At 44.1% G+C, this 28000-nt stretch overlaps 2 protein-coding genes across 2 annotated transcripts; both read right to left on the bottom strand.

Moving 5' to 3' along the window:
* Nucleotide 1: 1 nt before the first annotated feature.
* On the bottom strand, nt 2–23134 carry LOC137849071 (ubiquitin carboxyl-terminal hydrolase 42-like). Its single transcript, XM_068668552.1, is given in 17 exon segments — nt 2–305; nt 794–864; nt 866–1895; nt 2430–2518; nt 3318–3599; nt 4280–4421; nt 4884–4984; nt 5179–5319; nt 5697–5808; nt 6726–6808; nt 7341–7411; nt 7568–7635; nt 7840–7942; nt 8102–8212; nt 8811–9011; nt 9421–9658; nt 23033–23134. Coding segments are annotated over 16 exon segments (3147 nt in total). The 5' UTR covers nt 23033–23134.
* On the bottom strand, nt 17832–27906 carry LOC137849070 (uncharacterized). The gene is made up of 7 exons (XM_068668551.1): nt 27800–27906; nt 26830–27043; nt 25478–25646; nt 21536–21762; nt 20758–20971; nt 19871–20036; nt 17832–18601 (listed from the first exon to the last, which is right to left on the bottom strand). Exons 1-7 carry the CDS (start codon nt 27904–27906, stop codon nt 18439–18441), a joined length of 1260 nt encoding a protein of 419 aa, XP_068524652.1. The 3' UTR covers nt 17832–18438.
* Between the last annotated feature and the right edge of the window lie 94 nt (nt 27907–28000).

The raw sequence follows: 28000 nt of genomic DNA, 5'->3' as shown, positions 1-28000 counted from the left end.
TTTAATACACTCGTTGGATGAGACGGAGCTGTATTTCTTGCTTCCGCCTGCACTGGCTTCCCTTCCTTGTAAGGTTGTTTACTGCTCTCACTTCTGCATTGCTCACATGAAGAGCCATCTGGAGGATGGATTCTTCCTTCTTCTCCCGCGTTATCTTCTGGAAACGAGGATCTAAGTGTTCCAAGGAGCCTTTCACTTTCCTGGTGTTTCTCTTTTTTCTTCTTTTTCTTCTCCTTTTTCTTCTTTTTTTACGCTTGCGATTGGCATTGTCAAAGTGGAGCGCACAGAAACACAAATTGTGAAGTCTGAAAGAAACATGCAAGTTTAAAAGAGAAAAAAAGATGTGGCACTTGTTGCCTATATGAAACTTTATTTATTTTACCACAGGTGATGATTTGCAGCATGTCAGCTATTTTGTGGTGCTTTGTGCACACGCAACTTTAAATGCAGCAAACTTAAGCCCTCAGATTGAAGGACCATAGGTCCTGGTTTGTACACAGATCATTAACAATGGCTAGCTCTGGAATACGTGCAAGCAGAAAAAAACTTTTAACCTAATCCAGAATGGTGTACGGATGTGATTCGAACTATGTAGTCCAAAGCTAGTGCTCTGACACAATTCAGCAATAGCTTTCCTATCTTCACTGATCAACCTAACAACATGATCCCCAGCCAGCTGATGCTATCTAAATAACTTAGAAACTACCAGAAAAAAAAAAAAAAGGAAGACATGAGAAGCACCCAGAAAAGAATTAGGATAAAAAATGCGGAGTATGCTGGAATCCTTGCTTACTTGGAATCCTTCTCTCCATGTTTATCCTTGGACTTCTTTTTCTTCTAGAATTTGTGATATTTTTGCCTTTTTTTCACCACCTAAAAGCTCCTTTTCTATCTTTCTGTCTTTCCTTTCTATTTCACTTTCACTACCTTCTGCACGGGTGTATTTTCTTTTTCTGTTTCCTTCTGTTTCATTTTTCTGGCGACAGTTCTCCAAATGAGCTGACACAGGTGGAAGCGCATGTCTTTCACGAGAATGTCTTCCAGACTGTTGCTGAGATACCGAGCAACGATGCAAGTCTGCTCGGGGTGTGCTAAAGCGACGTCCATCTTCATCTCTCAAGAGGGAACCGTGAGGCCATCCACTTTTGTAATGATAATGCTTATGTGACCTGCCGTAGTAAGTTGCAGTCCATTTGTCAAGGGCTGCATTGCCGTGAGAGAACTTTCTCTCTCTACTGTCTCCTGTCGCATGAGGTGAATAGTAATCATTGTAATAGCTACATCTTTCCCATCTCCGTGCTTCATCTCGATAGTATCTTTCTCTGCTCCAACTTCTTTCCCCTTTGGATCGGTAATATCTATTGCTACCTTGTTCTGATCTTCCTCCGCTGCCAGGTCTGTACTTGAAATATTTGTCTGCTCTTCTGCCATTCTCAGGGCTGTTTCTTTCACCAGGGAAAGATCTGTACCTGCTTCCCTCCCAGTGCTCCTGCTTGTGACGCTTTTGCTCCACAACTTCCACGCTCTGAGAACACCTCCTCTTGCTAGAAGGACCTGCTTTTTGACTCTCCTTCTCTTCACTAGGAGCATGTTCCCTCTTGCTTTGGTAATGCTCTTTCTCAGTGTTTTTCATCTCGTCCTTTGTATCTTGGCATCTCTCTGCAATAGCTGAGGAGGAAAGCTTTTTAGAGCTACATTCAGTGTCACACTTGAGAGAGGAAGTTTGCCGCAATTTCTCACCAGGCTCAGAAGTCTCTTTGCCAGACAAAATGTTTTCTTTTGAAATGAGGTCACGTTCTTTTGATCTTCTTGGTTTCTCCTTGTCTCCACCGTCATCACATTGGTACTGTGCGAGGTATTCATCCTTCCCAGTAGATTTCGGAGGGTCTGCGACACTGCACAAAATAAAATCACATTTCTCACTTCTGCTGAAGGACGTGAAGATTAAGAGTAAAACCTTCCAAAGGCAAACAAACAAACAAAAACCTCCGGACTACAGGAATACTTGCAAAGATATGCCATTTAGAAACCTCTCCTGTGATTAGGACACCTTCTTCAGCTCCCAGAGAAAGTGCTTTTTCCCCTCTTGCTTCTGAAGCCATTGCACTAAAAAAGCAAACGCATCCGTCTCCTTCCACCTTCTGCTCTGAGAAATAAGGCATAGGGGCGAGCGGGGAACAGCCAATGTTTCTCCAGACAGTGGAGAAAAATGGAAAAACATTCTATGAAGGAACACGAGTTCTCCTTGAGGCACCAACCTTCATCAGAGTGATATGCTCAGTGCTGATCATTAGTTCTGTTCGTAACGCTGGACATACAGTATGGAATTGTACTAATTTAAATTCTTCCATTAAATACTATTAGTAGACAGATAAAACCGTAACCAACTTCCATAAGGTCTTGTCTTAATCAGACTGTGCTCATTTTACCTCGTTTCCTCTGACAAGCTGTTCAGCTGGCTGGCTGTGAGGGACTCCGTTACGACTTCTCGATTGACTGAAGGCATAGCTCCAGGCATCTGCAATCAAAACGCACAAGTCAGCAGACAAAAAAATACTATTTGCAGTAGTACTGAGGACTAGTCTTGTCAGAATTTCTCCATTAAATGGTAAGCAAGACCGTTTTGAGTTGTATGCATTATCTACACTTCAAAGATAACCCCAACTCACCTCCCAAAATCTACTTTATGAAACTTAGGAATTTTTATCTCAGCTGAGCTTAAGTTGACAAGTTCTAATGTAAGCTCAGGTCTGCAAATTCTAATGGGATAATACCACAAAGTCTTACAATCACATTTGTGCTGTGTTTTCTCAGTATTTCACCTGAATTAGGAACACAATAAACACTCCCGAATACATCATAGGTGAGAAATTCTCGATGAAGCAAATCTATGTTTCAAGCAATCCATTTGTTTTAGAAAAGAACATCTCAGAAGGTTTAACAGGTTCAACTCGGCAAGTGGAATCATCAAGTTTCAGTCCGTTTTCTTTCGATTCATTAACTAACCTAACAGCACCATTTAGTGAATCGGTTTTTGGCAGCTCATGCTGGGATCTTCCTTCGTCAGCATTCTGACAGGAAGAACTGGAATGCTGCAATGTACGGACTACCTTTCCAACCAAAATTCCATTAGAGGACATTGCATTGCAATTCCTTTTAAATAAGCCCTTTGACTCCTCCTCAGATTTTCCTGAAGATTCTGCACTGTAAGGGACTGTGTTATCAGAGCTGAGTTTAGGATTTTCATTCACTGTTGGCTCCACAAAAATCTCATCAGAAACTTTTTTGCTTGTTTGCATTTGCTTCATTTGCATTACCGAATTTGTAATTGTGGATGAAGGAACAGCCTGGTAGAGATCTTCATCCTCCGCAGCACTGCTAAGACAGTCAGGCTGTGACACAGTCCGACGAGCAGGCAATTTATTGTGAATACTGGTGGTGATCTTCTGTTTTCTTGACAGATCAGTAATTGAAGGCCTGGTAATTGTCTGGTTTTGAACACAGGCCATTGGTGGTGCTGAAGATGGCCTTTTTAGGGTGATACCAGTGGTCTTTGCGTCCTCTTTTATGGATCCATTTCCATTTAAACGGCTTGAATTCTGTATTTAAAAAGAAGAAATGGCAAGATGGATTAACGCAAACACTGCATTTAACATTTTGAAACACAAAACTCTCCTACTGAGTATTTCTACAAATGGTCTTAACACCTACAAAGAAAAACACACTGCCCTTTAAAGATAAATGCAAGTCCAATAAGTGTATTCAATTCCTGCTTTTGGTTTACAGCCGATTGGAATCAAATTAACATCATCTTTGAAAACCAGCCAAACAACTTAACATTACCTGCTGCTATTCCCAAATATATTTATTTTCCCCTTTAAACATACCCTGAAAAGCCTGAAGTAATTGTTCTGGTGCTCAGGAATAAGACAATTAGTTTTCCCTGTCTTAGCTAAAGTGACGACGATAGGAAAAACAAGTCCTCTTTTAAATGATTCAAGGATTAGTACACTCTGCTTAAATTGTCAAAGAGCGTAGCTCTCTGTGCTTTAGAAAGCTGTCTTGGAGGTATAAAGTAATGGAGTCGCATGGCTGCACAATTTAGCAGTAACCACTGTTTGAATGACTCTGGCTGTAGCATGAGGGCTGTGAAGAAAGCTGCAGCGTGGGAAGGAAAACAAAACTAAGATGCCGAAAACCAAACAAAAAACCCCACAACAAACCCCAAACCCACTAGCAGTTTGGTGCCGTTACCTGCCCTCCCACTTCCCTGAATTACCTTAATCATATGAGGAAGAAGTCGTGGTCCCATAAATCCAACCTGCTCGCTATTAGCCCCCTGCTGACCAGGAGGGAATGAACAGGGATAAGATGGTGCTGGCAAGTAAAACGCACGTTCTCCAAGTGTCAAATCATAGCGCCTTCAGAAAACAGCAGTGATCGTAGTTTAGTTTTTCTTTCAGCCTACTCTTGGATTAAATCCCATCCTACAATTTTAGAGGAACAGTTCATACGATATGGAAGCCTTCTCTACAGAAGGCTTCGCCAAGACTACAAACTGAAAAGGAGAGAACAGTCTTCCTACTAAGACTATCACTTTCAGAGCATAATTCATTCTTACACCACAGATGACCTTCATTTCTCTCCTTCTCTAAATTAGCCAGCTACAGATAACACATAGATAGCAATTTACACAAGTGCTGCAGTTTAAGGCCAAGCAACAAAAGATAATAAATGACACAGAGAATTTCAGGTTAGACAGAACTGAATTAGACAAATAATAATCTTTCCCTGGGATAGCAAGAAAAACACTTGCAAAACAGAAAAATATCAATAACAGGAAAGTAAATCTCTTCTGAACACATTTTAAGATTTGTTATTACCTGATATAAAAAAGTATGTAAGCTTGCTGACCAAGAACTCTCTTAATGTCAGTACGGACTACTTTAGCATCATTCATCTGATACCAAAGTCCATTACCAGCCTGCAAATAAAGACAACCATTTCTTTAGGTGAATTGCACGTGTTCCAAATGAAATCACGGATAGGAACAAAATACACACGTGTCAAATAAAAATATAATGAAATCTTTTTCCCTAGAAACAGTAGCTGCTAGTCACGCTTTAATTGGTTTGCCAGCACAACCTTTACCCTGTTAGAAATGCTGTTGACTTCTACCTTTACATAGCATATATAGTGTCCTGAGTGACAGCTGACACCGTGATGTACCAGCACCGCGTATAAGGCATAGAGCACTGGTTCTCCCATTGACTGTGACATGTAGGCTCTCAGGTCCAAATACTCCGGATATTTCACCTCCTAAAGAGAGACCAAGAAGATAGAAAAATTATCCCAGAGTACTTCGTGGACTAGCCAGAGAAAAACACTTCCAAAAAACACAGACTAGAATTTATTTCTAGAATATCTTTCTAGAAGATATTTCTTGATTCACTACAAATAAGTCTTCCCATAAACAATGTTTAAGACTAGAAGTTGCAGAGAACTGTTTCCTGATGAATCAGCCTTCTCAGAGGAAAGCATATGCTTCTTGTCAAGCGGGAACTTTATTGGTATTAAGAGAAAGAATAAGCCATAGTCGTTAGTCTACAATTATTGTCTGAAAATATTAACAACTTTCAGCTCTGGGGGATGTCCCATTACACGATGATATAGTTGCATTACAGTGGTAAATATACCTTGTTGATCTTTCCACCTGTGAAATCTGCAAATCTTTTCAGTGATATTGTGAGAACCTTGGAAGAACGGTGTATGGTAAATCTCTTGGATGCAGGAACCATCTTTTTACACCTTAAAAACAAGCAGAGATAAGTGTTTGAAGGCATCTTCTTTTTTCGCCCCCAAAACAAACTCGTTTTAATGTCTCACGCATGCCCATGCTATTTGAATGACATTTGCTTGCATAATAGGTTGTTTTTTTTTCTTTTCATAAACCCATGCACTGCGTGTCAGGTTTGTTAATACAGTGAAGAAGGTAAATTCTCCCAAAACCCTGGGCATAGCGGGAACAGGAATCTCTCGCGAAAGGGTATTACCAGGTTGGATGGCAAGGTACCATTTCTTGGTCTACAAAAGTGGCTATTTGAACTCCAATCCTGGATACATTCTTTCAGCTTTCAAGGGAAATACAGATAATGAAAGTGGAACGAGAGAGCCTTGGTCCCCAGGACTAGAAATTGCAAATAATCTCCAACATAGGTCGTCTATCAACATCAAAAATACAACAGAAGCACATGGTCATTCTACAGGAGGGAGACATTTAACAGTAGGAAGTCTTCATGTACTGAGCTTGTCTGGAAAGACACTGAAACTGTCTGCCATCCTTTGAAACACAATAGTTCAGTTTGATACATTGCCCGCTCCAAGGTAGGACCTACAGTGTAAGCAGTGAAAATTAGCCACTAGCCCAGAGAACAACGGAAACTGGGCAGTTTACATCAAGAAAAGTACTGTCGAGAGCTAATAAATAGAAAAAACAAAAGTATCTCTTTTTGAATTCTGATGGCAAAATACGAGCCAGACAATTGCAAACCCATAGGGAATGCCTCTGAACAAGACCTCCCCCCTCCAAAGAAACAAAAATCCAAGTGTTTTATAAACTTCCACAAAACTCGTAAGTAGATCCAAAGTTTAGAGGTAGTCCAACAGAGTCATGCGACATATAAAACTGACATCTAGGATTAAGACCTAATTCGTCAAAATCTTACTCGCTACATTTATAGCAATTCTCTCCATCCAGCTCTTCAGGTTTCACAAAGAGTTCCAGAGCTCTGGTAACAGATGAAACCGCCTAGAGCAGCGAGAAAGAAGAGCGTAAAGTCACCGTAAATTCAAAATTCCAGAGACGTACTAGTAGTTTATAAGAGAATCTTACTAACATACTCCAGCGATCTACTATGAGCACTGTGAAGAAGGAGGCAGAAAGAGCATGCTCAGCATTGACCTCACCTGGAAGTCATTTGACTTCGGAACAAATACTTTTCCAGTAGCCTAGACAGCATCTATAGTGTGCTTTGTCATCAATACTGGGGACAAATTCATCAGTCTAACGATTAGATGTATATTGGGGTAGAACAACAAAGAAGTATGACAGCATTATAATTTTTGCAGAAAGAGAATTCTTTCCCCTTAAACCCAATGCAAATGTGGAGACTATTTACGTGGGTTCCACAGAAGGACAAAGTCCAATCCACTTCCTTAGCACCACCAAGCTCTTACGTTTTAACATTATATGTGGTTTGGTTTTTTAAGTTAAACAAGTTTAATTTAGAAAGTTATGCATGTACTTAAACATCATGAATTATATTTAGAAAACATCTTACCTTTATATCCAAAGTGATATCAAGAAATGCCTCATACGTATCCGAAACTGCTTTGCAATTCAAGCACTTCACTGGAAGCAAAATATAAATGCTTAACCTTATGTGAAGGAGACTAACTGTCCAAATTCAAGTTGTTGACAGATACTACTTTAGACAAACTACAGACTGCTTTACTACCGACAAAAGACACAGATCAGTTCTAAGGACAGGAATATTTTTTAAAGTACCTCTCGATCTTAGAAATCCTCCAAATATTTGATGAATGATGGTGGTAGCTTGAGAAGGTCTGTCCAATCTGGAAATAAATTATAATCAGACCTCAGAAGATTTAAGGCGCAGAGTTAACTCTTCAAAGAGTTTTATGAAAACTAAGGATGATGTAGACTTTCGTTGCTGATAGTAGATTAGGCACTAAAAGGTGCTAGAGATCATTTTTGATAGTAAATAAAGGACTAGAAGGTGCTAGAGAATGTATGAAAGTGAACTTGTTTATGCCTACTCGGTGCTTCCATTCAAGCACGCTTCCTGCATAGCATCAACAGTATAGCGCAAGAACTCGCGTGCGTCTTCTTGACTGCCAAAACGGAAATGTTGTCCTATTCCTAAAGAAGAAGATGATAGTATTCACCTCATTTAAAAATGAAATCATTCTTGTATTTCTAAAATCTCTCTTCTTTCTAGTGTTAAAACCACTTATACACATCAAATAATTATTTGAAGATTACAAGCTATCGAAAAGAAACACATCTGAAGCCACTTACGACTGAGATTACTGATAACATGCGTAGGCTCGATGGCATCAACAGTGCAACGCAGGGCCTGGTTAATGTGAGTCTCCATTGTGCACATCATGCAAAAATCTTGTTCACGACCTGACGAGTGAAAGAAGAAAGCATCCCAGTCCAGCAAAATATCCATAACTGCAAACAAACATCTAAGTAAAATTTACACTATAGATACGATATCCACTCTCCTTGCTACATTCTATTCTCCCAAGATGCCAATGTCCCAACAGTCTTGTAACATTTCATTTCACACAACTTTACAGAATAAAAATATCCACTAAGCCTGTATTCAAATGCATTTTGTGATGAGAAATCTAAAAGACTACTGCAAAGTCACATTTGTAAAGGCTGACAGGAATGTGAACTCCACAGGCTGAAAAATGTATTACTCTCTAAAATTACTACTAAATGCATTACTGTCCAATGCACTTCATTATTCCCATGAAGCAATAAATGATCCTTTAATAAATACATAAATAAATAAATAAATAAATAAATAAATAAATAAATAAAACATAGTGCATTAATTGCACTCCATATGCTATTCGGAGCCCACTGCTAATACAGTGCTCAAAGCCAGCTTCTACAGGTAAAATCAGGCAAATAAGTTTGTCTCAGAATCACTGCTGTTCTTTCACCTTCAGAGCTGTCCAACAGATTCGAAATACTGTTAGAAAGTACTCACATGACTGGCCGTGCTCGAGAGAAAGCATGTAATTGGCAAGTGGGGGTGTGTAGGTCAAACACTGTAGAGTAGCATTAAGAAAACATGTGTTGCCAAGATTGTACAGGCCAACTCCAACACTTTGTGTTTCTCGCCAATCCATACAAATCTTCTCAGGTGGAAAAAGAATGCTCTGTGGCGGAGCAATTCCATCATTAACGACTGCAAGAAAGTTACATTTAAAAAGAGATTTTGTTTGTTTGTTTCTAAGAAAGGTATTAAAAAAAATACTATTCTGCAGGAGCACCTAGAGGAGCTAGCTACAATCCAAACCAGAGAAACTTATTGCAGACAGCTTTAATACCGCCAAATTCAAATTGGCTGGTCAACACAATGTTTTGGGGAAAAAAAAAAAAAAACAGCTTTCATCAACCATTTTATTTTTTGTAAATATATCAAAATAAATATCAAAATTAATTTCTGTAACATCAGTCACTTCAGTTGCCTTAGGGGATTCGCTTTTGAAGTCTTTGTTCACACTAGTCCCCTTCTCTATCAGTGCAACAAGTAAGAACTGCATTTTCTACTTTTGCTTTGAAGAAAATGGAGTCAGGATAAAGCTCACACTTACTTAGAGCTCTTGGGGCAAAAGCCTTAGATTTTTCAGATGATCTACAGTAAATAGCACCTCCACGTCCTTGGGCCACAGAGACTTGGCTTGAATCTTCTGCAGGCGGTATCTGGCCCCAGTTTGCGGTGCGTGACATCAGTATTTTAGTACTTGGTTTCTTGGATTTGCCAGACCGCCTTGAAGAGGGCTTTTTAGACTTTGAAGATTTGGGCTTCTTAACTACGGTCATTGTTGACATCTGCGACAGAGACAGAAGTTCTGGTTGACGTAAGAATATCAAGAAGCATTCCAAGAAGAAAAGAGTAGCAGAAGTCCTGTCACTTAATCTCAAAGAAACAGCCTTAAGAACTAAGTCGCTGGTATGAATGATTTAAAAAGAATCCCCAAACTAAACACACAAAGTGAAAATTTCCATCTAAACTCTATCGATACTACTTTTAGCTTCTGCAGAACTAGTGGCTGATGCCATTTCTTTCACTTCCGTAGGATTTTAATCCATTACAAACTCTGGAGTCTTTTTAATATAAAAATGTAGAAGACATTCTCTGAGGGGAATCAGTTATTTATTGATTTCCAGAGTTGCACAATTATCTGTTAATTATTACCTATGATCTAATAGATAATTGTTGCAATTATCTATTGCTGGCGTTAGTAATGGAACACTATTACTTCACTGCCTGTGTTTTTCTGTTTCGTGTGCACAAAGGTACCCAGAACTCACTGCTCCTTTTCTTCTGTCTTTCCAGGGATCGCCCTCTACCTCCATGTCTACTGCACCAATCATGAGGGGTTTGTTGTTATTCTATAATGAGCCTAGCTTTTAAATACACCTTTTCTGGGCGTCACTTTGTGATAGCAAGTTAATTTGTGAGGGCTCCTCAGTCTACATCATGTGGTCGCTTTTTCCAGGTGAAAAAGCGGAGCCGTAAGTGGCAGTACACTAAAGCCCTGGCATGTTGAGATCCAAGAGGAGAGACGTTTGGCCCTCCTTTTCACTCCTGGGAACCATATACCTCAAAACCCACAGACGATGGGCTGTATCTCAGAGAAATCTTGGGAAAGGAGAGCATGAAGAGCACATTTGCAAATTTATTTCTCCCTGGGCTTCTTCTGCTTCTCCAAGAAATACGAGTTTGAATATAACTTTGGCAGCAGTACTTCTGGTGTTTTGCACCTACCACATTTAAAACTCCTACGAAAAACTGAAAAGTTAGACTAAAAAGCAGCTCTTTCCGTTCTACTTTGTAAAGTTGCATGTTTTCCTCATGCAAAACAACAGGGGAATGTAAGCTAGAAACGGAAATGCTGAATGCAAAACAAAACAAAACAAACCTCAGCCCTCCAGGACAAAAGCCAATAACTGCTACAAAGTCCTTTTTAAAATGCTGATTAGGTTTCAAGGTGATACCGCTTTAAATAAGCGTAATTGTGTGTCCATAGGCAGAAGCTGAATAATGACAGGATGAACTTCTATACTTCATGTTTTGTTACTGTCTTACTGTAGCACACAGGGACTTGTTACCTTTAGGGAAACCACTAACCTAATGGAGGGTTTAAAACATAAGCTAGTTTGTTATACCAAAATGACTGAGAGAACAAAGCATAAAGTGCTTTCAGATTTCTAGCACGCCTTGATTGCTATCCATTAAACTTCAGACACGTTAAACAAAACACAGTAAATAAGAAAACTCCTAGTCCCACAGCTGGCAAATTGTGTGCAGAGGTTGTAACTAGAACTTTTTTCCCTTGACATTTTACATTTAAGATTGATTTTAAATCCATTCTATACACACTTTCCATTCCTGAAAAAACAATACACAAACCTGAAAAATGCATTTACATGAGAAATGAAGATGTCCTTGTCCGATTGGAAGACTAAGGTGACAGCTCCTGGGCTCAGGGATTTTCAGATATGCTCCCATCTTCACCAGTGACAGCTCCTTTTTTCAGGTTGAAAGGGAAAATGTTTCAGCAACACATTGAAAACATACTTAAGGGACAAGAAACAAAATCAAGACTGCAGTGAGAAGGAGAACAGAAAAACAGTACTGGGGAGAAAGGGAAGGGAAGGGAAGGGAAGGGAAGGGAAGGGAAGGGAAGGGAAGGGAAGGGAAGGGAAGGGAAGGGAAGGGAAGGGAAGGGAAGGGAAGGGAAGGGAAGGGAAGGGAAGGGAAGGGAAGGGAAGGGAAGGGAAGGGAAGGGAAGGGAAGGGAAGGGAAGGGAAGGGAAGGGAAGGGAAGGGAAGGGAAGGGAAGGGAAGGGAAGGGAAGGGAAGGGAAGGGAAGGGAAGGGAAGGGAAGGGAAGGGAAGGGAAGGGAAGGGAAGGGAAGGGAAGGGAAGGGAAGGGAAGGGAAGGGAAGGGAAGGGAAGGGAAGGGAAGGGAAGGGAAGGGAAGGGAAGGGAAGGGAAGGGAAGGGAAGGGAAGGGAAGGGAAGGGAAGGGAAGGGAAGGGAAGGGAAGGGAAGGGAAGGGAAGGGAAGGGAAGGGAAGGGAAGGGAAGGGAAGGAAAGGAAAGGAAAGGAAAGGAAAGGAAAGGAAAGGAAAGGAAAGGAAAGGAAAGGAAAGGAAAGGAAAGGAAAGGAAAGGAAAGGAAAGGAAAGGAAAGGAAAGGAAAGGAAAGGAAAGGAAAGGAAAGGAAAGGAAAGGAAAGGAAAGGAAAAAAAGAGAAAAGGCCTTGATCTTTATACCGACCAATGAGATAAGCCTTACACATTTTTAAGTTTATTTTTGACAACTGATTGAGGCGTTACCAGGTATTAAGTATGATTCAAGAGCAAATATTAACACTAGAAAGAAGAAATCCGATCCACCACCACTTTTTCAAAATACATCCATTTCTAATGTGGAGATAACGTCTCTCTGACAAGGTAGTAGAAAAACTGTAAATACCAACAGAGCTTCCTCTCCCGATGTTCCATATACATACCGATGCTGTTCCTACACCTACACTCTGAGCATAAATTTATGTTGACATGAGTATCGGGTGTTACTGTGTTACTCCTCTCTTTGTTTGCCTTGAGAGACACACCTCTTGTCCACTGAAAAGTAAACTCAAGATTCCAGACCAGTAAGACAGTTGCTATCCCCCCATTCAGAGTTCTGCAGCAGCACTGTTCAGATGTGTTTAGCAGTCTCTTTAGAAAACGTTATCACTTAGGACCTGCTTCTCAGTAGGTACACGTTTGGCCTCCGCTTAGCAGAGAGTCAATCCCAGCTTAAGCTTTCGTACAAGAGCCCCTTCACGAAACAGAGTTGAACCCTGACATAACTGAGTTTAACCTTTAACCTTGAAGCTTCCTTAAAGAAGAAAGCAGCACCCAGGCCAGGAAATAGAAATTAATCGTCACTTTACCCTGAAACGCACGGAAAGCCACTGAGCTATTCTGTGCTGGCAGGATTGCTGCCAGGCTGGCCGACGAGGCGGTGGGCAGCTCCCTGGGGCCACAGGTCCTGTCACACGGGGCTGCCGGATTCAAGTTTTGGATTATTTCAGGAAATCTTTTTTGTTGGGAATTGGCATACAGGACGTGGACATAAGCAACCAGGGGTAGGCCTTGGAAATCTCAGGGCCTGCTGTAGCTGAGCAAACCAAGCTGCCAGAGTAACTGTGAGAAGCTCCCACGGCAATGACTCCCACATCACCCAATTAAGGAACTCAGAAAGTATTGTTATCAGCAGCTGGCCTCAAGGACTAGGCCTACGTGACCGTTAAGCACAAAGGGGGTTGTTTTCCTAACTTCTAATCAAAAGGTGGTGTTATTTTCTTAACGGTTTGTCTAGGTGCTTTTGACCAATAATCTTGTGTGAAACACTGTCCACCCCTGTAAAATTCACTATAAAAGTTGGGCTATTCGGGCAATAAAATGGTGAAGCATGATCTGACTCTGCTGGTGTCTGTCGTGCTTTCGGCCGTGCTTCGCAACACTTTTTCCCTAGAAACAGTAGCTACTAGTAATGCTTTAATTGGTTTGCCAGCACAACCTTTACCCTGTTAGAAATGCCGTTGACTTCTACCTTTATGTAGCATACGTAGTATCCTGAGCGACAGTTGATACCATGATGCACCAGCACCGGCATATAAGGTGTACAGGAGTGGTTCTCCAATTGACTGCGACACATAGGCTCGAAGGTCCAAATACTCAGGATATTTTACCTCCTAAAGAGAGACCCATGAAGATAGAAAAATTATCCCAGAGTACTTCGTGGACTAGCCAGAGAAAAACACTTCCAAAAAACACAGTCTAGAATTACATGAATATATTTCTTGATTCACTAAAAATAAGTCTTCCCATAAACAACGTTTAATACTAGAAGTTGCAGAGAGCTGTTTCGTGATGAATTAGCCTTCTCAGAGGAAAGCATATACTTCTTGTATATGAACTGTGAGGCCATCCACTTTTGTAATGATCATCTCGATCATCATTCAGTTCATCTCAATAGTATCTTTCTCTGCTCCAACTTCTTTCCCCTTTGGATCGGTAATATCTATTGCTACCTTGTTCTGATCCTCCTCCGCTGCCAGATCTGTACTTTGAATATTTGACTGCTCTTCTGCCATTCTCAGGGCTGTTTCTTTCACCAGGGAAAGATCTGTACCTGCTTCCCTCCCAGTGCTTCTGCTTGTGAGCTTTTGCTCAACAACTTCCACGCTCTGAGAGCACCTCCGTCTTGCTAGAAGGACCTGCTTTTTGACTCTCCTTCTCTTCAGTATGAGCATGTTCCCTCAGGTCTCTGAGGCCTTAAAGAGGCCTGTGGGACCACAGTCAGAAACGTGTGGTTTACCGGACAGTGAGGGAACTGCGGGCTCGTTTACTGATCCTTCTGCTACACCATCGGCCCTCCCACCGCTACTGCCATCGCAGGCCTTTGCTGTTGCACCCCCTGCTGATCTGGACGTGCTTTTTGACCCAGGCTGTATTGGCCTTGAAAAGGAGACGGATATGTTTCCCTTCGATCCAGGAAGAGTGGGATGCATGAGGCCCGAAAGCCTAGTTGCTTGACAACTGAACATGTTGTTCCCACCACTAGCCTTGGAATTCTCTGGTGTTTGTAATCAAGAAAAGGAATGGAAAATTGAGACTGTTATTAGTCATGGAAGATATGGGGAGCACTTCAACCAGGCCAACTATGCTCCCCCAGTCATGGACATTGATATTAATAGACTTAAAGGATTGTTTGTTACCTTTTCTGATTGTACATATGTATAGGCGTACTCGGGTGTCGTGGTTTAACCCGGCCGGCAGTTAAACACCACGCAGCCGTTCGCTCACCCTCCCCCCTCCCTCTCTGGGATGGGGGAGAGAAATGGAAAGTGAAGCCCATGAGTTGAGATAAAGACAGTTTAATAAGACAGGAAAATAATAATAACAAAATAATAATAACAATAATAACAATAATAATACAATGGTAATAATAGGGAAATAATAATAATACGTACAAACAAGTGATGCACAATGCAATTGCTCACCACTCGCTGACCGATGCCCAGCCTAACCCCGAGCAGTCGGGCCCCCTCCCCCCGGCTAGCCACCCCTATATATTGTTTAGCATGACGTCAGATGGTATGGAATACCCCTTTGGCTAGTTTGGGTCACCTGTCCTGGGTCTGTCCCCTCCCAGCTCTTACTGCACCCCCAGCCTGCCCGTTGGCAGGACAGAGCAAAAGGCTGAGATGTCCTTGGCTTAGTATAAGCACTGCTCTGCAACAATTAAAGCATCGGGGTGTTATCAGCACTCTTCTCATCCTAAGCCAAAACACAGCATTCCACCAGCTACTAGGAAGAAAATTAATTCTGTTCTAACTGAAACCAGGACATCGGGTTAAGTATGTAAAAGAAATGTTCTGTATATTTAGAATCACAGAATCACAGAATTTCTAGGTTGGAAGAGACCTCAAGATCATCGAGTCCAACCTCTAACCTAACACGAACAGTCCCCACTAAACCATATCCCTAAGCTCTACATCTAAACGTCTTTTGAAGACTTCCAGGGATGGTGACTCCACCACCTCCCTGGGCAGCCTGTTCCAGTGCCTAACAACCCTTTCAGTAAAGAAGTTCTTCCTAACATCTAACCTAAAACTCCCCTGGCGCAACTTAAGCCCATTCCCCCTCGTCCTGTCACCAGGCACGTGGGAGAACAGGCCAACCCCCACCTCACTACAGCCTCCTTTAAGGTATCTGTAGAGAGCGATAAGGTCGCCCCTGAGCCTCCTCTTCTCCAGGCTGAACAAGACCAGCTCCTTCAGCCGCTCCTCATAGGACTTGTTCTCCAGGCCCCTCACCAGCTTCGTCGCCCTTCTTTGGACCCGCTCAAGCACCTCGATGTCCTTCTTGTAGCGAGGGGCCCAAAACTGAACACAGTACTCGAGGTGCGGCCTCACCAGAGCCGAGTACAGGGGGACGATCACCTCCCTAGCCCTGCTGGTCACAGTGTTTCTGATACAAGCCAGGCTGCCGTTGGCCTTCTTGGCCACCTGAGCACACTGCTGGCTCATATTCAGCCAACTGTCCACCATCACTCCCAGGTCCTTCTCTGCCTGGCAGCTCTCCAACCACTCATCTCCCAGCCTGTAGCTCTGCTTGGGGTTATTGCGCCCCAGGTGCAGGACCCGGCACTTGGCCTTGTTAAACTTCATGCAGTTGACCTCAGCCCATCGGTGCAGCCTATCCAGATCCTCCTGCAGAGCCTTCCTACGCTTGAGCAGATCGACACACGCACCTAACTTGGTGTCATCTGCGAACTTACTGAGGGTGCACTCAATGCCCTCGTCCAGATCATTGATGAAGATATTAAAGAGGACCGGCCCCAGCACCGAGCCCTGGGGGACGCCACTAGTGACTGGCCTCCAACTGGACTTGACTCCATTTACCACAACTCTTTGGGCCCGGCTATCCAGCCAGTTTCTAACCCAAGGTTCGATGTTTTTGTGTGCGTGTTCGTAGAGCATAGACTCCCTGTGCACTCAGTGCTGTTTACTTGCCTTTTATAAATATTACTAAATTCAGATTGAGTTGAGACTTCATTTGTAACATTATTATTATTATTATTAATAATTTTCCTTTTGTTTCTGTCCTAATAAACTGTCTTATCTCAACCCACAGGCTTTCATTTCTTTCTAATTCTCTCCCCCATCCCAGAGAGGGAGAGGGGAGGGTGAGCGAAGCGCTATGTGGTGCTTAGCTGCCAGCTGGGTTAAGCCACAACAGTCTTTTTTAATGCCCAACATGGGGCACAAAGGGTTGAGATAACGACAGACCTGACCAGTGTGTGTTAAAACAAAATTGGTATATTAGATCTGCTTAATAGTTGATAGTCACAATGTTGATTGCTTTGATCTCAGGTCTGCTGTGCCTCTTCTCCAAATTGAGTTATATAGCACATTACTTACTGTATGTGTTCCCTGACGTGATGTTTATCCTTTCCAGGGTCTGGTTTACAATTGTTATTTTACTGTACATGTAGTGGGTTTATGTGGCAAGGCTTTGGTAGCAGGGGGCAATAGGGGTGGCTTCTGTGAGTAGGATCTAGAAGCTGCCCCATGTTTGGTAAGGGCCCCACTGCTGACCAGAGCTGAGCCAGTAAGTGATGTTGTTTTGCCCCTCTGTGAAAGCATATTTAAGACAGGGAAAAAAACGCTGCGCCACACAGCAGCTGGGAGAGTGAGAAGAGTGAGGAACAGCATTGCAGGCACCAAGGTCAGTGAAGAAGGAGGGGTAGAGGTGCTCCAGGTGCCAGAGCAGAAGTCCCCTGCTGCCTGTGGTCAGGACCATGGTGAAACAGGCTGTCCACCTGCAGTCCGTGGAGTACCATGGTGGGGCAGGGTTCCATGCTGCAGCCCGTGGAGAAGACCACAGTGGAGCAGGTGGACCTGCACCAACAGAGGCTGCAGCCTGTGGAAGACCCCCGCCAGAGCAGATCCCAGGCCAGACCTGTAGCCCATGGAGAGGAGCAGGTGACCTGTCAGGAGCTGCTGCCCAGGGGGGTCCCAGGTTGAAGTTTGCTCCTGAGGGATGGATCCTGTGGTACAGACCCATATCTGAACCAGTTCTTGAAGAGCTGCTGCCTGTGGGAAGCCCACGTAAGATCAGTTCAGGAAGGACTGCATCCCGTGGGAGGGACCCCACAGTGCAGGGGATGAGAGTGACCATGAAGGAGCAGCAGAGACCAAGTGCTATAGACCGACCATAACCCCCAAACCCCCGATCCCCTGCGCCACTCAGGGGGAGGAAGTGGAAGAGTGCAGAAGGGGAGAAGGCATTTTTGGTTTCTTTTCGTTTCTCCCTTCTCTAGCTTGTTAGTATTAGGCAATAAATCTTACTATCTCCCTACGCTGAGTCTGTTTTGCCTATCACAGTAATTATTAAGCGATCTCCCTGTCCTTATCTCAGCCATTTTTATCATATTTCTCCCTCTTTCTCTTTGAGGAGGGGGAGTGAGAGACCAGTTGTGGTGGAGCTTGGCCACCCACCCAAGTACAACCACCACACACCTAGTAACCTCTAAGAGCAGTCTAGAGGTCTACCTGGAAAATCCAGCAGTTGCTAGAGTGCACTGGGAGTGTTGTGAGCTCTCCAGGGGTCACACGAGCACACCACTGGGCACAGGGATGCAACTCAAGTATGCTAAACAACACGGGTGCGTATGGGGGAGTGAACGAATGGCCGTATGGTGTTGAGATACCTCCTGCGTTAACCACAAGATCCAGTCATGTCAGCAAGCAAGCCAGAGTTCAGGAAGCTTTTGGACAACACTGTCAGATATATGGTTTAATTTTTAGGTAGTCCTGTGGGAAGCCAGCTGTTAGACTTGATGATCAAACCCCTTGCAACTCAGGATAGTTGATGATATTCTCCATGAAGTTGACCCAGATCCCATGAGCTGACCTGATGAGTCACAAAGCTGTGCACACATCTCATGCCGCTAGGAGAAGAACTTCAGGTGAAATGAGTTTTCTCGAATGGAGTGTCTCTAGAGGCCAAGTATCCTGGCTCTGATGAACTACCTGTAGCCAGGGTTTTAGATACCACGGTAGGCAGGCCTGGTTGGGTGAACATAGCTAAACAAGGCGTGTGCCCTGTCAGGCTCCTTATCTGGAAAGTACAGGCGCATCTTGTCCAGGAGATGGCCTGGCCAGAAGTTATTGTCGCTTGACTTTTGATTCTTATTCTTCTCAAGACGCCTAAAGAAAAATAAAGAAAAGAAGAAGAAAAAAAAAAGTCAGAGAGAGTAGCATGTTTTATGGAAATAAAATTCTAGGCAACTTCACTGCTATTACTAGTAATGGCAAATGCGAGCCTGACAAGAACCAGCTACTAGGACTTCTGGAAACCCCTGCCTGTCCTTCTTCTACGTGACTGACATTGGAAATGCCAACTTGTGAAGCTGTCTTGAGAACTGATGTGTTGCCTATCACTGTAGTACATAAACTCTCTGAGATGAACTAGGAAGACTGTGCTCTATTTTGCAAAGTGTTTCTTCTCCTCAAAAGCTTCTCCAGTCTTCCAAAGCTGGATTCTTTAGGACTGCCTTTCTTCCATGAGCTCAGCTGTGAGGCTGAGTCTTTCTATTCAATCGGATTTGGGAATCACTTTGACTAAAGAAGGTGCTGCAAGTGCTATGACCAAGCTGGTAGTGGACATCCCAGTTTCATGGGTCAGGAAAGACCTTTGGACACTCATGAACTCCTTGGACAGTACGAGTCCGAAGACAGCAGGGACAAGGACAGCAAAAGAACTTGGACTCGTTTTGGAAGAAAAGCTTTTGTGGGTGACCTGAGATGCAAGAAAAATTAGGGCAAACTGCCTCTGTTCTCAGGGCTGACATTGTGTCTATGTCTAGAAAACTTGCATCTCCAGATCCTACAGATAAATGTTGAGATGCAAAGAACGTTGCTCAGGAAAACAGATCTGCCACCTGCATCTGACTTTTCTCCTGCAACGGTTAGTAACACTCTGAAGGGTCAGTTTTCTAGAGAAACAGAGGAACTGAGGTGTAATGGGAGGAAAAGAAGCACCGCCCTACTAGGAGCAGCTGGCTGCTGGCTGCACGCTGCTGTAGCAGGCTGCTTCTGCCCCCGACTGGAGAGCTTCTCCAGTCATCCAAAGCTGGATTCTTTGGGATTGCCTTTCTTACGCAAGAAAAAACATTCTCTGAGAGGATTTCCAAGAAGCGTTGGGTTGGCCTGACAAGGACCGTCTTAGGTGAGAAGTTCTGTCATCTCTGCAGTTTGGAGTACAGAGAAGCTGTTCGCCAGCACCACTGCAACCCCGCAAGTCAGCAAAAACACAGCAGTGGCCGTGTAGCTGAGAAGAGATCTCTCTTCCTCTGCTATCGCTTGCTGCTACCTTGCAGCACCCTAACATTCCACTTTGATACCTCTGATGCAGTGGGAGCTGATGCACAGCAGGGCAGCAGGAAGGGACTGATCATAAGCCCTCTTTGAACCAACCTGTTTTCTGCCTCCTTGGCCTGTTTTCCTGATGCACTTTTTGACCTGGACATGCTCAGAGGAGATGTGGCGTCAGCATGTCCTGTGCTGTAGTATCCTCCAGGCTGCCTGATCTTCCTCACGTCTTCTCCTTCTTTGATGATCTTGTCTCCTGGGTGCAGCAGGCCTGTTGACAAAGCGCACAGAGAAAAGCAATGGTGTATGGACAGCCAATGCTGAATAGCCAAGAAAACTCTGTTCTCCTGTTGCCCCAAGCCTGTCCCCCTGCCGATCCAGGTCACCTCTGGGTTTGGTCAGTGATACTGACCGGGAGGGGACAGAAAAGATGGCCCCGCTCTGGAAAGGAGGAAGACGTGATGGCCCAGCAAGTGCTGAGAGGACATGATGGCCCTGGCCAACTTCACATGGGGCCTCTTCCCACACGCCCTGCCCTGGGCTCAGGAGCCCCATTTCAGCTCAGCCCTTCGCTCACGTTGCAGCTGTAGCAGTGTCCAGCTGACACAGCTCTGACTCAGCTGTGCCTGGCCATGGACCTGCTGAACCTGACCATGGTCTGACCATGACCTTTGCCTGACCTTGCACCTGCCCCATCACCATGAACTTGCCTCATTAACTGCACTCGTGTCTGATCCTGGCTACCAGTCCAGGGGGACGTGGCCCTGGCTGCTCTGTAGCACTCTTTGCTATCTCAGCCCTGCTCTGGCCCTGCTGATGGTATTGCTGATCCTAACCAGCAGCATCTGCCGTGGCCCTCCAAGGGCTGCAAACATTCTCCATCAGCAGTGCCCCACCCTGAACATGCATCGTGCTTCTGGGTCTTGGGAAGAGGCAGGAGCATGTCGGGCTTAGTACGTTCACATTAGTACATTCCTTGCTCTTTGCTTTACCTCTTTGCAGCGCTTTGTCGGTGAGACAGATGTTACGCTCCTTGCACTGCTTGGAGCAATTCAGATAGTTCACAACGGCATTTCTGCGATAGCGGTCAACCAGTGCTCCCATGTCACCCTCTATAGTTGATGGCAGGCAGTGTTCATCGACGGGTGCATCCCCAGATCTCACCAGCCGACACTTTTCTTTCCATTCTATCGGGCTGTCTTTGATCTGCAAGTAAAGCAATGGTCCCAGTTAGCTTTCAGTGAGGCCCTGGAGTTGCTGCATTCCCTTTGGAGAAACTACAGGCAGGGATCCATCTCAGAAGTGCGTGTAGATGGGACTCAGCACCCTGCGATGGGACCAAGCGCTTATCTGGGAGTGCCATTCCCTTCCAGTGCCAGGCCCACAGGCAGATGCTCCCTAGAGCACCAAGCACAAGAGCAGCATACTGGACATAGGTGCCCCAGCTGAAAAAAGTCTCCCAGCCACCATCTCTTTTCTGATTGTGTCAGGTTCACTAGAGCTCAGATGACTCCATCCCCACACCTGAACGTTGCTTCAACTTCCATTTCTTGACACTTCAGTTACCCAGAAAAGAGTGTTTACATCACCAGAGTGTTCAGAAGCCAAACCAGTTGTTTGAGACAGCTTGTAGCATCTCAGCTGTGAGGCACGATGTGGTCAAGGGACTACTGAGAAGGTAATATCCAGAACAATCTCCAACCTTCTCCTTTGCTGCCCACCCCACATTCGTGAGCACGTAGAGGGGCGCCTTTTTTCCCGCCACACTACCTTCTCCAGCCGTCTGCTCTCTCTTGAGCGCTTTCCAATCTCTTCCATTTCATCCCAGTCTAAATGTCGCCGGCCTGGCTCAGTGTTGACTGGGGGCACTTCCAAGAGTATTAGCTTTTCTTTGGGCTCCGTGGGAGAGCAAGGCTTCATCCCCACAGCTTTGTCCCCAGCAGAAGGTGGGGAAGTGGCAGCTTTGCAAGCGTTTCTCCGGACCCGAGGCTGTGCATCTACGGCAGTTTAGAAAGCAAACACATGAAAAGCTCAGAGAAACCCTGTTAGACAGCAGCAGAAATAAAAAAAAAAACAAGGCTGATCAGTGTTTATAAGGCAAAAAGCTTTGGCATTTTGTGCAGTCTGGAGCACCCAACAGACGACGATCTTTGAATGGAAGCATCCTTTCGCTTTCAATCCAGACACACATATTACAGACGACTCCCATCTCCGCTTTGCCCCATTCTGTTTCATGCTCTCAATACATGTTCAGGCTACAAAACAATTAGTACAACAACAGAGCAGCAAAATGCCTCTTCTCTCCAAGATGTGAGAAGAATGTTGCCATTACCTTCAGATAAAAATGAGACAGGTTCCATGGCAAGCCTTCAGGTTTGGGCTAGGTTTTAAAGAGTAGCACCTTTGAATCTGCATTGTCCAGCTGCCCTCAACAGCTGGAGAAAGGGTCTGCTTCTGATCAGCCAGATGATCAACGCTAACCAATAAAATCCAGTACAGGAGCTTAAACCTCGGGGTTCAGATTCTGAGTCAAACCTAAAAGATCGGATAAAATACGAGTTTGAATATAACTTTGGCAGCAGTACTTCTGGTGTTTTGCACCTACCACATTTAAAACTCCTACGAAAAACTGAAAAGTTAGACTAAAAAGCAGCTCTTTCCGTTCTACTTTGTAAAGTTGCATGTTTTCCTCATGCAAAACAACAGGGGAATGTAAGCTAGAAACGGAAATGCTGAATGTAAAACAAAACAAAACAAACCTCAGCCCTCCAGGACAAAAGCCAATAACTGCTACAAAGTCCTTTTTAAAATGCTGATTAGGTTTCAAGGTGATACCGCTTTAAATAAGCGTAATTGTGTGTCCATAGGCAGAAGCTGAATAATGACAGGATGAACTTCTATACTTCATGTTTTGTTACTGTCTTACTGTAGCACACAGGGACTTGTTACCTTTAGGGAAACCACTAACCTAATGGAGGGTTTAAAACATAAGCTAGTTTGTTATACCAAAATGACTGAGAGAACAAAGCATAAAGTGCTTTCAGATTTCTAGCACGCCTTGATTGCTATCCATTAAACTTCAGACACGTTAAACAAAACACAGTAAATAAGAAAACTCCTAGTCCCACAGCTGGCAAATTGTGTGCAGAGGTTGTAATTAGAACTTTTTTCCCTTGACATTTTACATTTAAGATTGATTTTAAATCCATTCTATACACACTTTCCATTCCTGAAAAAACAATACGCAAACCTGAAAAATGCATTTACATGAGAAATGAAGTCGTCCTTGTCCGATTGGAAGACTAAGGTGACAGCTCCTGGGCTCAGGGATTTTCAGATAAGCTCCGATCTTCACCAGTGACAGCTCCTTTTTTCAGGTTGAAAGGGAAAATGTTTCAGCAACACATTGAAAACACACTTAAGGGACAAGAAACAAAATCAAGACTGCAGTGAGAAGGAGAACAGAAAAGCAATACTGGGGAAGAAGAAAAGAAAGGAAAAGGAAAAAGGAAAAAGGAAAAAGGAAAAAAGCCTTGATCTTTATACTGACCAATGAGATAAGCCTTACACATTTTTAAGTTTATTTTTGACAACTGATTGAGGCGTTACCAGGTATTAAGTATGATTCAAGAGCAAATATTAACACTAGAAAGAAGAAATCCGATCCACCACCACTTTTTCAAAATACATCCATTTCTAATGTGGAGATAACGTCTCTCTGACAAGGTAGTAGAAAAACTGTAAATACCAACAGAGCTTCCTCTCCCGATGTTCCATATACATACCGATGCTGTTCCTACACCTACACTCTGAGCATAAATTTATGTTGACATGAGTATCGGGTGTTACTGTGTTACTCCTCTCTTTGTTTGCCTTGAGAGACACACCTCTTGTCCACTGAAAAGTAAACTCAAGATTCCAGATCAGTTAAGACAGTTGCTATCCCCCCATTCAGAGTTCTGCAGCAGCACTGTTCAGATGTGTTTAGCAGTCTCTTTAGAAAACGTTATCACTTAGGACCTGCTTCTCAGTAGGTACACGTTTGGCCTCCGCTTAGCAGAGAGTCAATCACAGCTTAAGCTTTCGTACAAGAGCCCCTTCACGAAACGGAGTTGAACCCTGACATAACTGAGTTTAACCTTTAACCTTGAAGCTTCCTTAAAGAAGAAAGCAGCACCCAGGCCAGGAAATAGAAATTAATTGTCACTTTACCCTGAAACGCAGTGAGCTATTCTGTGCTGGCAGGATTGCTGCCAGGCTGGCCGACGAGGCGGCGGGAAGCTCCCCGGGGCCACAGGGCCTGTCACAGGGAGCTGCCGGGGGTCTCCAAGGTCCGGGAACAGCGGCAACAGCGGGGACAGAGGGGACAGCAGCAACAGCAGCAGCCACCTCAGCCAGGGCCGTCTCCACAACCGCCACAACGGCCTCGGAACGCCGCCGAACTCGGAGCTCCAGCGTGACGCCTTTTGAACCTGGCCGTGCTGCTCACGGCTAAAACCAGAGCGTTTCCTTCGGCGTGTGTTTACTGTCGGTGCCGGATCGGCCCTTACCCCAAGCTCTCCCTGCCGGGAGGGCTTTGGGGTTGGGGTTTCCCTCCCGCCGCCACAGCGGGCAGGCCCCGCGCGCAAGGGGTCTGCGCTGGGGAGCAGCATCTCGCCCGCGGCGAGAGCCCGAGGGCGCGACACGAAAAAGCCCCGACACACGGCCGAGGCAGCGGGGAGACGGCTCTGAGGGTGCCGCTGCTTCGCCCCGCCGTCCTCCCCTCCCGGGCCGCCCCGCCGTCCTCCCCTCCTGGGCCGCCCCACAGAGCCCCGTGCGCCTCAGGTGCTGCGCTGAGGGGGTGGCCAGGCACTGGGACAGCTGCCCAGGGCACTGCTCATGGTACCAAGCCTGATGGAGGTTAACAAGTGTTGAACAATGCTCTCAGACATCGGGTCTCAGTTTGGGGTGGTCCTGTGTGGAGCCAGGAGTTGGACTCGGTGATTATTGGGAGTCCTTGCCACCTTGGGATGTTCTCTGATTCTAGGTAAGCAATCCAGAGAAGTGTGGAGTCATTCAAAAGGAAGAGAAAACACTTCTCGTTTGCAAAAGCGGGTATTTGTTAACCAAACCGATGATTCCTTTTCTTCTAGAGCAACTAACAGCAGGGATCCGCTTTACAATAGAGGGAAAAGAGTTGTTGGCATGTAATGTGAAGTAAGCTTCAAATCCCAGAGGATGATTTTGTTGGAACTTTATTCAGCTGAAAACACGGAAGCCTTGCAATTTTCAAATCTTGTCCTACAGTAAATGACCAGCTGAGTGAAGCTTGCATTTAGAGGATGTGCTCCTACGGTAGCTTTTCCTCTTCACCAGTGCAACTGAGTGGTGGACTGGCAGCTACGTGGTTAACTAGTTGTGCCAAAGGGTTTGTGTTGAATGCACAGAAAAATATGCAGGTCCCAACAGTAAAGGGTTGTCTGTAGGCATGACACTGAGTAGAGATGTAGCCCACAGGTTCGTGCCCAGTGCACCGCGCCAATAAGCACCCAGAGTCGGAATGCACACGAAGGTCTTTTAATTACATAATTACTTATAGAACACTGCAGAGTCAGGTACTTGGCCATCTTTTGCAAAGCAAGCACACCTCTGACTCGAATCGCCGTAATTTTTACACAGGAAACTTGTGAAAATTTTCTCTTTGGATCCTTTTAATTGGTTATTACAGCTTACCTAACTTATCTCGACCGAGCTTGTGCATTGCAGAGTCTCCACCGTCATCACATTGGTACTGTGCAAGGTATTCATCCTTCCCAGTAGATTTCGGAGGGTCCGCGACACTGCACAAAATAAAATCACATTTCTCACTTCTGCTGAAGGACGTGAAGATTAAGAGTAAAACCTTCCAAAGGCAAATAAACAAACAAAAACCTCCGGACTACAGGAACACTCGCAAAGATATGCCATTTAGAAACCTCTCCTGCGATTAGGACACCTTCTCCAGCTCCCAGAGAAAGTGCTTTTTCCCCTCTTGCTTCTGAAGCCATTGCACTAAAAAAGCAAATGCATCTGTCTCTTTCCACATGCCGCTCTGAGTAAGAGCCAGAAGATTCAAAACCACTCGACTTGTTCTACCCACATAACCGAAAAAAACACCAGTTGAAACAGTTTTCTACCTCTCTCCCACAAATTTACATTCACATATCCTGTGACTGCAAAAATAGAAGGCGGGGCTCAGGAGGAACAGCCAGTGTTAGAAATGAAAAAAAGCAGCCCCTTTCCTCAGAGTCTTAAGCCTATGCTACTAGGAAAAAAACAAAACAAAACAAAACAAAAGGAGAGGAGAGGAGAACAACAGCGGGAAATTTACCTATTCTCCAGGTGTTCAATTGCAAAGCCTCCTCTGGAGGATCAACAGCTGTGAATTCAGCGTGCTTAGGAGAAATCAGATCTACGTCTGAACCACAACTATTTCAGTAGCATCACTAACTTATGTTACTCTGAAGAAGCAGTCAGCACCCTTTCTATGTTAGGAAATAGCTGAACAGAGTCTGTTATTCACAGGAATTATTCAGGCAGGCTTCTTTAGGAAGGCTGGGTTTCACTAGAACATTCCTAGCCTGTAAGCCTCATGGCATCACCTTCCATCTTGACTGCTAAACCTCCTTGCTCCCTACTATCTTCTTTGCCAAGATACAGCTGTCCACATTTACTTTTCCTACTTGGCTGGACTGAATTTAAGAAGGGATCTTGCAACTCTTCCTCTTGTTTGACACTTAATCATCACACCAAATGAAAACTATTTGCCTTTCACCTCTTTATTTCTGGCCTTCTTTCCTAGTGGTCATTTAAAAACGGAAAGAAAAAGTCCATCAACTTTTTTTTTAAATATCCAGCAGACTGTTAAGTCACCAAGCACTTCAAGACTGTTTGACATAATCTCTACATTAATAGAAAAGGAATTCCTCAAACACACTGCGGCCGCTTACCTTTAACACACTCGTTGGATGAGACAGAGCTGTATTTCTTGCTTTCGCCTGCACTGGAAGGCTTCCCTTCCTTGTAAGGTTGTTTACTGCTCTCACTTCTGCATTGCTCACATGAAGAGCCATCTGGAGGATGGATTCTTCCTTCTTCTCCCGCGTTATCTTCTGGAAACGAGGATCTAAGTGTTCCAAGGAGCCTTTCACTTTCCTGGTATTTCTCTTTCTTCTTCTTTTTCTTCTCCTTTTTCTTCTTTTTTTACGCTTGCGATTGGCATTGTCAAAGTGGAGCGCACAGAAACACAAATTGTGAAGTCTGAAAGAAACATGCAAGTTTAAAAGAGAAAAAAAGATGTGGCACTTGTTGCCTATATGAAACTTTATTTATTTTACCACAGGTGATGATTTGCAGCATGTCAGCTATTTTGTGGTGCTTTGTGCAAAGGCAACTTACTTTAGATGTAGCAAACTTAAGCCCTCAGATTAAAGGACCATACGTCCTGCTTTGTACACAGATCATTAGCAATGGCTAGCTCTGGAATACGTGCAAGCAGAAAAAAACTTTTAACCTAATCCAGAATGGTGTACAGATGTGTTTCCAACTATGTGGTCCAAAGCTAGTGCTAGTGCTCTGACACAATTCAGCAATAGCTTTCCTATCTTCAATGATCAACCTAACAACATGATCCCCAGCCAGCTGATGCTATCTAAGTAACTTAGAAACTACCAGAAAAAAAAAAAAAAAAAAAAAAGAAGAAGAAAAAAACAGGAGGAAAAAAAAAAAAAAAAGGAATACATGAGAAACACCCAGAAAAGAATCAGGATAAAAAATGCGGAGTATGCTGGAATCCTTGCTTACTTGGAATCCTTCTCTCCATGTTTATCCTTAGACTTCTTTTTCTTCTAGAACTTGTGATATTTTTGCCTTTTTTTCACCACCTAAAAGCTCCTTTTCTATCTTTCTGTCTTTCCTTTCTATTTCACTTTCACTACCTTCTGCACGGGTGTATTTTCTTTTTCTGTTTCCTTCTGTTTCATTTTTCTGGCGACAGTTCTCCAAATGAGCTGACACAGGTGGAAGCGCATGTCTTTCACGAGAATGTCTTCCAGAATGTTGCTGAGATACCGAGCAACGATGCAAGTCTGCTCGGGGTGTGCTAAAGCGACGTCCATCTTCATCTCTCAAGAGGGAACCGTGAGGCCATCCACTTTTGTAATGATAATGCTTATGTGACCTGCCGTAGTAAGTTGCAGTCCATTTGTCAAAGGCTGC

The sequence above is a fragment of the Anas acuta genome, unplaced genomic scaffold, assembly GCF_963932015.1.
Source record: "Anas acuta unplaced genomic scaffold, bAnaAcu1.1 SCAFFOLD_54, whole genome shotgun sequence".
NCBI classification, from domain to species: domain Eukaryota; kingdom Metazoa; phylum Chordata; class Aves; order Anseriformes; family Anatidae; genus Anas; species Anas acuta.
This window is presented reverse-complemented; position numbering and strand designations above follow the sequence as displayed.

Coding starts and splice junctions, on each gene's coding strand:
- LOC137849070 (XM_068668551.1), bottom strand. CDS start 27,906: ATGAAGATGGACGTCGCTTTAGCACACCCCGAGCAGACTTGCATCGTT. Junction 21,763..25,477: donor GCTCGGTCGAGATAAGTTAG/GTAAGCTGTAAT, acceptor AAACTGCCGTAG/ATGCACAGCCTCGGGTCCGG. Junction 20,037..20,757: donor CGACAAAGCGCTGCAAAGAG/GTAAAGCAAAGA, acceptor CTTTGTCAACAG/GCCTGCTGCACCCAGGAGAC.